Source organism: Petaurus breviceps, unplaced genomic scaffold, assembly GCF_028583685.1.
Source record: "Petaurus breviceps papuanus isolate PSGF00001 unplaced genomic scaffold, PetGlider_PUasm1.0 37, whole genome shotgun sequence".
Taxonomy (NCBI): Eukaryota; Metazoa; Chordata; class Mammalia; order Diprotodontia; family Petauridae; genus Petaurus; species Petaurus breviceps.
Window position 1 is genome coordinate 6,375,729 of NW_027186296.1, and position 12,750 is coordinate 6,388,478.

Genomic DNA, 12,750 nt, shown 5'->3' on the forward strand with positions numbered 1-12,750 from the left:
TCTCTCTCTCTCTCTTTCTCTGTCTCTCTGTCTCTCTCTCTCTCTCCCTGTCTCTCTCTCTGTCTCCTCCCTCCCACCCACACCCCTCTCTACCACTGTTGCCAACAATCTCAATTCTTCTAACTAGTTGTAAATTGACAAAAGGGAATGTGGAAACCCCCAAAATCATTGCATAATCAGATCTTTTCCTTACTTCACTAGCATTTTACCAATGTCCTATGTAGTTAGTTGTTTTTAGCAATATTCAACAATCACATGTCTCTTATTTTTTCCTTTGTAGCTATTATTCTTTTTCTTTTTTACTTTATTCTCCTTCCTCCTTTTCTTGTTTTATCCTGCTCCTTTATCTATCATCTTTCCTTCTTCATTTTTAACTCTTGTCATTTTTTCTTTCTTTTTCAGTATGTGTGCTCTATATATTCTTTAGAACATAAAGCCTCTCATCGGCATTGCTTAGATATCTTGAACTTCCTTACTATTGTGTGTTTAAGATCATGAAGGTTTAAAATATAAATATCCACCAGTGACCATGTAAATTCATCCTTCTATAATGTTTTATGGTTTTCTCACAAAAACCCTGTGAGGCACATAATGCAAACATTCTTTTCCCCAATTGTATAGAAGAAGGAAACAAGGCTTATAAAGTTGAAACGATTTGTTCATGGCCAAATATCTAGTGACTACTGGCATTAGAATTTCAATCATGTTCTCTTAGGATCTTTCAATTACTCTGCACTGAATAGACTCTATCTATCTATCTATCTATCTATCTATCTATCTATCTATCTATCTATCTATCTATCTATCTATCTATCTATCTATCTATCTATCTATGTTTTACTGTGGCAATACTGCATGTAAAAAAATAAAATCAGAGGTTTACCTAACAACTTTTTCAGCCAGAGCAGATACATGCCTGAGTAGCCTGACCTTCACTTTTATGGGGAAATGATGTCAAAAGGGAGCATAATATTTTGTTGGTGGTAATTTATGTTGGCTCATTAGGTCATGGGATGCTCCCTCCCATACAATTCTTTTATTCTGGGTTTCATCTGCTCTAGGAGCCATCTAATCCTGACTCAAACTCTTCCTTTCTTTGCCTACTAGCTGCTACTATTTGGAGGGAGGTCCATTCTCAAGCCTACCACTCAGTGACAGGGAAACCTTTCATACCTATTTAAAGATTGGAAATCACCCAAACCCACTTCAACTCTTCTTTCCTGGCCTTGGTTTGGTTGGGGGCTGCTCAGGTTGTTAGGGTCACAATGACCTATGGGAAGAAGAGATTCCTTGTTGGCCAATTTCCTCATAAGCTGGCAAAGGGGTGATAGTGTATGTATAACATTCACCAGAGGATATAGGTGTATTAGAATACTATTCCTCCAGTGTCATCACCTTCTGAATAAATGTGAAGCTACTTCCTGGGTACCAATGTTCATTTGATACGTTCTAAGTGTATCTATTCTTGGGCAAGGCCCTTTCTCCCTGAGCTAGTTATAACTTTATGGAAGACTATGGTTGATCTAGTCATGCAACTCTAAGAACTTGTGAAAGCCAACTTAAGTGTTGGAAAACTCAGGGTTAAACAGGGTCTGAGCAAGAATTTGATGAGAGAACATCTGGAAACATGTAGGGAAAGCTGTGGAAATTCCCTTCTTAGTAATATGATTGGTGACTGAATGCATAAGACTAGGATGGGAAGTAAGTGTGTTTGAGCTTCTCACACTGCTCTTGTGAACCTCTTTTTCTTCTATTTTCTTAACCCTTTCTTTGCTGGTGTACTCTTCTTATCCTTTTGTTTCTGACCTCTGACCTGGGGCCTCTTGAGGTTGCTGATAAGACAAATACAACTACGTTCACTTTCTGTTTTCGTAATTTTAATTCCTTCCTTGTTCTCCACCCTTAGGTCATTTCAGCAACTGTGGAACCAGCTGAATCAATGGAGGGAACAAATGACTCTATGGTAACTGAGTTTGTGCTTCTGGGTCTCTCCTCCTCTTGGGAGTTGAAGATCCTACTCTGTTTATTCTTCTCCTTGTTTTTTATGGGAATCGTGCTTGGAAATCTCTTCATTGTATTCACTGTGATTTTTGATCCTCACCTGCACTGCCCTATGTATTTCCTGCTGGCCAATCTCTCCCTCATTGACTTAGGTCTGTCTGCTACCACAGTACCAAGGATGATAGTGGACCTTTTCAGTGAATGTAATATAGTCATCTCCTTCCCAGGTTGCATGACACAGATGTTCTTTATCCATGTCATGGGAGGAACTGAGATGTTCCTGCTCATAGCCATGGCCTATGACAGATACATAGCAATCTGTAAGCCTCTCCACTATTTGACAATTATGAGTCCAAAAATGTGCATTTGCTTTGTAGTGATTGCCTGGATAGTTGGGATGATCCATGCTTTCTCTCAGTTTGTTTTTGTTATAAACTTGCCCTTCTGTGGCCCAAACAATGTGGAGAGCTTTTATTGTGACTTTCCTCGAGTCATAAAACTTGCCTGCATAGACACCTACAGACTGGAGTTTGTGGTCACAGCCAACAGTGGATTCATCTCCATCGGGACTTTTCTCCTATTGATGGTCTCCTACATTTTCATCCTGATTTCTGTTCGACAGCATTCTGCAGGTGATTTGTCCAAAGCCTTCTTTACTTTATCAGCTCACATCACTGTGGTGATTTTATTTTTTGGTCCATGCATGTTTCTTTATGTGTGGCCATTTCCTACGTTGTCACTTGATAAATTCTTTGCTATTGTTGACTTTGTCATCACTCCTGTCCTGAATCCTGCTATCTATACATTAAGGAATAAGGATATGAAGATGGCAATGAGAAGATTGAGTAGCCAGATTGTGAGCTCTGGGGAGACCTTGTGATATATTTTATGGATCAAGGTCAGTAGATACTTTAGGCTTACCATGATCACATTGGGATATGTGCATCTAACTTTCAACATATAAGATCACACAAGTTGGGAAGGAAATATGGTATGAGGAACTCTTAGCAGTTCATTGAGATGTAAGATGTAAGAGATTTTGCTTATCACTGAAGACAGAAGGAAATTTACCCACATTGATAAGAACTGCAGATATTATCCTGAATTGTTTTAGGAGATAACACATTCAACTGTGAAATGTCTATTCCAGTGCCATATTTTGATCAGACTTTACTTAGATAAATAAATTTGGTGATCATCATCTTCATCATATGCTAGATATTTTCATGGAAATTCCATGTATCTAATTGATAAAAATAGAGGTTTTATATTTATGTAATAAATACAATATATAACAAACATAGAATAAAATGGCAAAGAACTCCCTCAGTTTTTCCATTATAAAAATGATTATGTTGTTTGGACAGGAATACCAGATCAATGATATTTAAGTTCTTGAGTGAAACGTATGCTTTCTCCGCATGCTTTGCCTGTATGGGGGGGCTATTTTAGAGGTATGAGGAAGAGATCCTTCAAGTATCAACAAGGTTTTTGATACTGATCTTGGGTCACTACATTTTCCTGCAACTTCCTTATTCTAAATGTGGCTACAACTCACTATTCAATGACTTGAACCCCTGCCTTAATTACTGATTCTTACTTGGTTGTTATGGGAATGGGAATCTAAGATCTTCCCTGCCCCTTGGCTAGGCTTAAAGTGACTCTGAGAACCTTCCTTGATTTGAAAATATACTCTGCCCTCTAATAGGTTGAATGTGGTCACCTGGAGGTTTGTTTTTCAGGAATGCCCACACCTCAATACTTTGTGATTGGGCAGTGGGTCAAGAGGGTTGTGACATTCTCTGAGCCAAGAGAAGGCTATATGTACCCTGATGTGAGATTTTGCTTTGGGGCTCACTTTGAGAAGAGTTATGTGATTTGAACAGATGAGACTCTGGGCAGCCATTGAGCCTCCCAGCTTTGAAAACCCAGATGTTGATACTTCCCTAATGGTCAGGCAGTTGGAAGCCTGTCTGCTGATCTGTTTCTCTGTCTGTATTTTTGTCTTCTTGTAACCTCTGTATTCTTTGAAGTTTGGGGTGCTGACCTTTTCCCCCTGAACTAGGTAAATGACATATGTTTGATTAAAGCAAGATTGTTAACCCATTTTAAGTTGCTTTCCTTTAGAAAAGCAGATCTAAGAACCTGTGTTGGCATACATGGGTATGCTAGGGTGCTTGCTGCTACATTGGTATACTTGGTTTAGGAAAGAAATCTGTAATCCATGAAAAGAAACTATATTCAGTCCTTGGCATTTAGGGGAAGGTCAATTTTTCTTACATAGGTCAATCCATTCAAATAAGAGGCCCAAAGGACTTGCTATGTCAGCTCATGATGTACAGTATGTCATACAGTAGGAAGTAGATAAAGACAGTGGATAAAGACCTGGGCCTAGAGTCAGGGAAACCTGAATTCAAATTTTCAGATACTTACTAACTGTTATGACCAAGTCATATAAACTTTGTCTGCCTTAGTTTCTCTAACAGCAAAATGGGATAATAATTGCACCTACCTCGCAGGGTTGTTGTGAGGATCAAATGAGATAATACCTGTAAAGTACTTAGTGTACTTAGTGTTTACTTTTTTCCCCTTCTTTCCTTGTTTTTGGTCAATGTTTGTAAGTTTCAGTAAAACACAGGGTCAGGCTGGTTGCCAAGAAAGGTACATTATATATCACTATTATTCTAGTTTTCTATAACAAGTATTCTCAACTTTTCAATAAATGGGAACACAAGGACTTTTGTATGATATTTACTTCCCAAATTCCTCCCTTTCGTGACACAATTGTATGTATCCTGTGATAACTTGGAAAACATAGTAGTATAAACAGCCCTCCCTGGCTTATGTCTTACCTTCCTTAATCTTACAGAAAACCAATGTGTCCTGATGTGACATTAATTAACCAAGATGGAATGCAGTCCATGATTTGCCCACGAGGTGGCAATGAACTGAAATCACTAGCCAAGTGATCTTCAGATATCCTTGGCCTCTGAGTAAATTAGCTTAAAAAGCTGCATTATTCTAATGGGTCACCAGAGGGCACTCATCCTACATAATTCAATTACTTCCCCCACAGGAATGACTTCTTGTGGTAGTACTGCATTTTGAATTTTGATTGAGGTATGATGCCGGAATAATTGCAGTAGTAGAAAAAAAACTATTACTCTTGGAAATGAATTTTTTTTCTATTAGTCCAGTCAAACTCCAACTTCAAAGAACATAGTCAAACTATTATGGCCAAACAGTTTATTGATTGCACAGCCCTCCCTCAATTAAATCCAATTCACTTGCAAGTCATGCCCTCACCTTCCTGATACTTGATCCTCTTTGAGAATGAAAAACAAATAACAATGACTTAGTTGCAGAAAATAATGGGAGATGAATGTCAAAAAGGCAACCTTTGAAATATTGATCTATATAATTTTGGGTAGCCATACTGGCAGTACAGAAAAGAAGAAAAAATGGAATGGAAAGTTTTACAGATGAGGAAACTGACACACAAGAAATGCTAAGTGATATGATGATGCCACAAAGCTAAATATAAAAGCCAGAATCTCAACAAAAATCTTTTGATTTGTTCATTTATAAATCAACATTGCACAATGAGTTAGTGACTGTGTAACAATTAGAATCTAGTTCCTAATTCCCAGTCCAGTATTCTTTCTCTAATATCACCTAATTATCTGCCCTCCATTACCTCAGTGTTGAATCCCTATACCCTCCCCCTAGCTACTGCACAAAATTTTCTTCTTTTATAGTAATTTTTATTTATGTATTTCATTTTTATATGAAAGTAATTTCTGGATATTCCTTCCCCCCAAATTATTCAGACTTCTCCTATAAGAAAGAAAACCAACTGACAATGACAACATGTAATAATATATGTGACATTCTGCACCAGTATTACCCATGTCCAACCAACCAAAAGGGAAGACATATATTTCCTTATCTTTTCTCTGGACCACTGACTCGATGTTAGGGTTGAAGCAATATTTAATCCTTTAGACACTTCTAAGTGTCTAGTATCAGACTATTCGTTTCTTTGATAATGCATTAGAAATATGTGAAACTATTGATATCCTTCTTTCAGACATATAGGTAGGAAAGATGAAATTAAAGTCACTGTTACGGAAAGAAGTTACTATATAATTTCCTTTCTCCTGACAATTAGAAGGGTCTTTGATAGAGCACTGAAGATTGAAAACTGCAAGAAATTCCCTGCCATATTTGAGTAGTCCAAGATCACTAAAGAACTTTTGTTGCCCAGATCAATTTTAGGCTATCTGGAATATATTCCTGCCTCTGGAAAGGTTAAGACACTGTCAGTGCCTCTTGGGTAAGGAATAGGATAGACCTGTGTAACTAGTTGTGACCTAACTATTTTAAGCTGCCTTTCTAAGAACTGTACTGTCCTAGATTATTTGATTCACCATATGGCTTGTGGGTTGATTCTGCCCTTTCAAAAACCATCCAAAGTTAGGGATGGAATCTGAGATGTATTTCTAGGAACTCTTAACCATATTAGGGCTCATATGCAACAACATAGAACTCTTGAACAACCCCAGGCTAAATTAACTAAATCTCCCATTGTCACCTCTTCTACTTCCAACTCCAATTGCAGACTTTAAATTACTCAGGGAGAAACTGAGGGGTCTGAGGCAGGTATACATTATATTCAGAGGATAATTCAGGGTTTGTGTGGGCAACTGGATTTCTCCCTGGTACTTGAAGTTCAAGAGACTTCTCTGTGATATGTAAAATTTTTTGCATTGGGGTTTGGATTGCCCTAAAGAGACAATTAATTTCTTCTCGATTGTCATGCAAATGTTGTCTGATAATAGTATAAGTCTATGCAAATGTCTAAGAATTATTCATATTCAGAGGAGGTAGAAGACTCTGGAAAATCAGATCCTGGGGAGGGAACTTCATTTTAAGAGGTAGAGACTTCAGAGAGAGGTACATATACTTATTTTATATTTGGGTTGACAGACAGTAGAGTCAGTGCCATGACTAATGAATTGAGGTGACCAACTGTAGAGCAACTTGGGGATGGGAGACTGAATCATAACTAGGAGAAACACAAAAGAGAGGGCCAAGTCCCTTTAGGAGTTGAGGTACACCTTTCTTCTCCCTTCTTAATAAAAATCCTTTCCCTTTTGCTCTCTGAACACTATGCTTTCTCCATATAGCTTCTGTTTAAAAAAAATTAATGCTTCCATTGGTTCCTGTGTTGGTGGTCTTTCAAAAATTTTTTGGGAGTATTTGAGCTTTGTTGGTGATATATGGTATTCAAAATAAATTTTCTTTTTTCTTCTTTTCTTTCTTTTGTTTTTTGCATTTACATACTTGTGATGGGATTTTGTTTCTTCCCTCCTCTCAGTTATTCTTATCATTTGTAAGGTTGACAAAAATTTTGCAGTTATAACCCACTATTGTATCTCTGGAACTATATTCTAGTTCAGGAAGCACTAATTCATGTAAGTTACATAATCACAATCACATATTTAGAGTTGGAAGGTACCTCAGTGACAATTTAGTCCAGTCCCTTATACTTACAGTCAAGAAGTGTGAGACCTATGGAGATTAAGTGATTCATCCAATTTTATAAAGATAGGAATATCAGAGGCTGGAAATCCAGATACTTGATGACTTTCCATTCTAATATGCTGACTTCTTTATGTTCTCCAAGTTCACACAAGTAATAAGCATCAGAGAGATATGAACACAAGTCTTCTGATTTAAGAATTAATGCTTTTTATACTTATCTTACAATTACTTTCTGCCTTCTTCCCGCCTTTCTTACATTTACTAAGCTCATAGATTCCATAGTGATAGTTTGTTTCAAGTTTTCTTAAAACAAACTCTGGATGACATCCACAATTAAAAAAAAATCCTCTATTTTTTCTCAATTGCATGTAAAATTTTAAACAATTGTTTTTCAAAGATTTGAGTTCCAAATTATCTCCTTTCCTTTCTCTCCTTCCCCCTCCTCAAAAAGGCAAGGAATTTGATATAGATTATACATATGAAGTCATGCACAACATATTTCCATATTATCCATGTTGCAAAAAAAAATACAGATCAATCCTCCTTCCCAAGAAAATTAAAGAAAATAAAAAAGTATGCTTTGATCTTCATTTAGACTCCATCATTTCTTCCTCTGGAAGTGAATAGCATTTTTAATAAGTCCTTCAGAATTATTTTGGATCACTGCATTGATCTGAATAGCTACATCATTCACAATTAATCATTGTATAATAACCCTGTTACTATGTCCAATGTTCTTCTGGTTCTGCTTACTTTTCTTTGTATCAGTTCATGTAAGACTTTCCAGGTTTTTCCCAAAATGTACCTGCTCATCATTTCTTGTAGCACAATCGTATTCCATCACAAAATCATATACTATAACTTGTTCAGCCATTTCCAAGTTGATGGGCATCCCCTCAATTTCCAATTCTTAGTCACCACAAAAAAACTGTTAGAAATATTTTTGTATATATATACAGGTTCTTTTCCTTTGTCTTTGATCTTTTTGGATACAGTCCTCACAGTGGTATTGCTGGGTCAAAGGGTGTGCACAGTTTTATGGCTGTCAGGTATAGTTCCAAATTATTCTGCAGAACAGTTGGATAAGTTCACAACTCCACCAATAGTGCATTCATGTCCCAGTTTTCTCACATTTCCTCCAGCATTTGTCATTTTCTTTTTCTGTCACATTAGACAATATGATAGGCATGAAGTGATACCTTAGAGTTGTTTTAATCTGTTTATCTAATTAATAGTGACTCAGAACATTTTTTCACATGACTATAGATAGCTTTTCCTTTGTTCTTCTGAAAACTGTCCATATCCTTTGACCATTTATCAATTGGGCAATGACTTCTATTCTTAACAATTTGACTCAATTTTCTATATATTCGAGATAAGGCTTTTATCAGAGAAACTTATTATAAATTTTTTTTCTCCCAGTTTTCTTCCTTCTAATTTTGGCTACATTGGTTTTGTTTGTGCAAAACCTTTTAATTTTTATTTAATCAAAATTATCCATTTTACATCCTTTGATGCTCTTTATCTCTTTCTTGGTCTTTCACAATTCTTTGTATTGATTATTGCTTCAAATAAGTGAATCATTGGCAGGGTTTTAAAAACAGAGGGCTTTTTAAATCACAATATTATTTGACAAATATGCTTTGTCCTATAATGCATAGAGAAGAGAGTAATTCCAAGGGAAAACACCTAGAAATAAAACCTCAGATACACACATACGTACATTGATTTGAGTAAACCAATTTGAACAGAATTATAGAAATCCTGGGTCATTTCAGAAAAAATAACTAACTGCATCAATGAGTTGGTAAGTACTTATTGTTTCAATTATAGTTCAATTTTGTCAAAATGTTAAAATACTAGTGTGTATATAGACAAAGCTATAAGTGGATTTACAAAGGGGAGTGTCTGTTACTGAGATAGTAGGAGAGGAAAAATGCAAGGTAAAATAGGAATTGTGAGCCCTAAGAATGGAACCTATGGTCTGAAAATAGCTGAGAAATGTGAATTTTGAAAGGAAGATATAATCATGCAAAATTCTTCATTTTATACTAGTCTTTGTCAGTGTATTGGAAAAAGGCAGAATACATGCCTAGGTCTTGTAACTCCAAACCTGGAGATATTTTTCATTTATAAATACTGGAGAATTATAGATTATATGAAACTAGGGATTGCTAACATGCTGGATGACAGATGCGATCTATAAAAGATCTTAATAGACTAAAATTGTGATCAGAGTCTAATAAAACACAAATTCTTGCATTTGGGTTCAACACTAAACTTTACATTTATATAATTGCAGTGGTGAGATATGAATTCCTGTGAAAAAGATGCTAGTGAATGATAAGCTCAATAAGAATCAATTTCATGATGGAGTAGCCAGTGAAGCAGATGTAGACTTATTCCTTTTTTTTTTAAAGGGAGAGACAAATGTCCTGAAGGAGAGGGTGATGGTTCTGCTATAGGCTACTCAGACCACCTTTGGAATGTCATGTATAGTTCTAGGTGTCACATTCTAGCATAGATTCTAATAAGCTGGAGATCATCTAAAGGAGGGAAACAAAGGTAGTAAAGGGACTTGAAATGGTACCATATGAGGATTGCTTGAGGAAAATGGGCATGTTTTGCTTGGAGAAGAGAAACTTGACAAGACCCTTCAAGTATTTGAGGAGTGGATTTTCATTTGCTCCTCAATTTAGCAACATCTGCTGTCACACATTCTCAAGTTTGGGGCACAAAAAAATTGCCTTTGAACCAAAATTTCAGTCCTAGTCAAGTCCATAGTCCCAGAATATTCCCAATTTAATTAATAGTCTTTTATTTATCCTCACTTCCATTTCTTCTACCTTCTATTAGTTCTTTCCCTTTTATTTTTCCTTTGCTTCCATTTCTCTTCCCATTTCATTTTTTTTTCTATCTATACTTGGTTTACAAGTTGTTCCAACCATGGACTTTTATTGAACAACTATTATAATTGTATCAGCGAGATGGAGTTGAGGGGAATGTATGGTCTTGACTGAAAGGCATTAACAGCCTAATTAGGGAGGCAGAATGTACAATATAAAAATATAGATAACATAATGTTCTAAGTACCAAATAAGCAGTACAGACAATAAGTACTTCAAGAGTTCAAAAGAGGAAGCAAATATTGACAACTGGACTGTCAAGAAATATTTCTTTTAAAAGGTTAAGCTAGTCTTGAGAGATGGGCAGATTTTTGATGGTAACAGCATAGAGGACAGGGCATTCAACTAAGGGTGAGTAAATGAATTGAGGTGAAGATGTATAAGATATGGTCTGGGAAACAGTGAGTAAAACAGTCAGTCTCACTGTAGTGCAGGGTTTATGAAGGAGAATAGTAGAAGATAAGGTCAATGAGTGAAAATATTCACTAGTATCTTATATTGCATCATCACTCATTTAACTAAAAATGCTAAAAATGGATAGGACCCTTATTATTAAATTGTAACCATCTGGCAAAATGATAGCCTTAAACTTCTTCAATAGAATACATTGGCAGAAGTTAAGCTTCAGTTTTTTATAATGTTTCCTTATGCTTTGTTATTAATTAAAATTTTAAGTTCAGGGAGAGTAGACAAATGAGGACAGGAGAATGTAGGGGGAAATAACCAGACAGGATGTTTTGAAGTACGGGAAATATTTAAGGATGCCTGTCTTCACCTTGTCACTCTATGTGGTGCTTTGGAAAGAGAGTATAGACATATCCTGGATTGGGGACACTGGAGTTCTACAGTTGTCAGAATAGCCTATGCTGTTATTCTGGGTCTATTTTTAAGGGTGGAAATAAAGAAAGTGGTTATTTCAGGATAGAAAGGAAGAATGTGTTTTGTGGGTGGATTTTTGTTAGACATTTGCTAAATAATGATAATTATGATAGATAGTATTTATATAGTGCTTTAAAGTTTGAAAAGTACTTTGAAAATATTATCTCATTTTATCCTCATAATAACCCTAGGAGGTAAATGCTACTATTATCCCCATGTTATAGATGAGTAGACTGAGACACAGAGGTTTGGTGATTTGCCCAGGGTCACATAGCTAGTAATTGTCAGAAGTCTGAATTCAAGTTCTCTTGAATTCAAGTGAAATGCTTTACCCACTCTACCCATCTTTATGATAGTCATTTTGGTAGCTGAACATGTTTATTTCATTGTGTCCTGTTACTCTTTTGAAGCTATACTTCTTGCGTGCTTCTACATGATGAGAATATTGACTGTTTTAATTACCTCTCTTTTGATGTAGTTGAGGAAATATGGGATATTGTCTGGACTGTAACACTGTGCATATATTAAGTGTTTAGTATATTTGTTGAGTGAGTTAATTGCAATGAATGATTCCTGAAGTTTCCAGATTTCAAAATCTCTAAATTATACTGGCCCAAATTTATCAATCTTTTAATCAGAACCTTCATAAAAGGAATTATATTGTTGAGGATCACAGGTTATTACAGAAAACAAGAGTCAGTATTTTTGACCCTTCTGTCATTATCTTACTGATGACAGATGCCTGACACTGCTTCCTGCTGGATCCCTAGACATGCTCATCACTTATTTGTCTTTCTCTAATATTTTAATGACTATGCCATGATTACGGATCCTCATAGGTCTGCTACGATATTCATATATGGATTCCTTCCTAGTGTCCCTGCATAGTTTCATTCCTCAGCTAGAATCTCTGTCCCCTTATGTCCTTGTATCCTAAAAGCATTTTGTATCCTTAAGAATCAATCAATCAGTCAATCAATCTCTGTTCCCTGGTTCCCTCAGTCATGCTAGTGCTAAAACTAGTGGTAAGCCCTGGGGCTAGCTGGTTTTAGGAGTAGCTTTTCCTCAGCCACAGGAACTTTAATTTCCTGGATAGTGTCAGGAATCTGCATCTGAGACAGAGAAGGTTAAGGGAATCTCTGCTGATAAGGAATGTCAGACCCAATTGTGTTGCCAAGATGTGGCCCTGAGTGAGAAGTAGCAAGTACATTCCTGGTGAGTATAGAAGCAGTGGGGGCAGGGATGCTGCTGTATGTAGACACTTACAGGAGGCTGGAGCTCTTGGTTTCAGTTCCAGTCCAGAGGGGAAAACTGAAGGAGAATCTGAGGCCAGAGACACCATCCACCATACCCCAAGACTAGAACTGATTACAATAACAAGCTGCTATAAAAATAAAATGAGCAAGCAAAAGAGAAA

General features: G+C 36.4%; 1 protein-coding gene across 1 annotated transcript in view; it reads left to right on the forward strand.

The window, feature by feature from the left end:
• The window catches only part of LOC138168406 (olfactory receptor 4F6-like), a 4,577-nt gene extending 1,696 nt beyond the window's left edge, over positions 1–2,881 (forward strand). Inside the window, exon 2 of the mRNA XM_069097432.1 lies at positions 1,932–2,881. Within this exon, the coding sequence (XP_068953533.1) occupies positions 1,932–2,881 (950 nt within the window). The remainder of the gene's footprint in view (positions 1–1,931) is intronic.
• Positions 2,882–12,750: the final 9,869 nt, after the last annotated feature.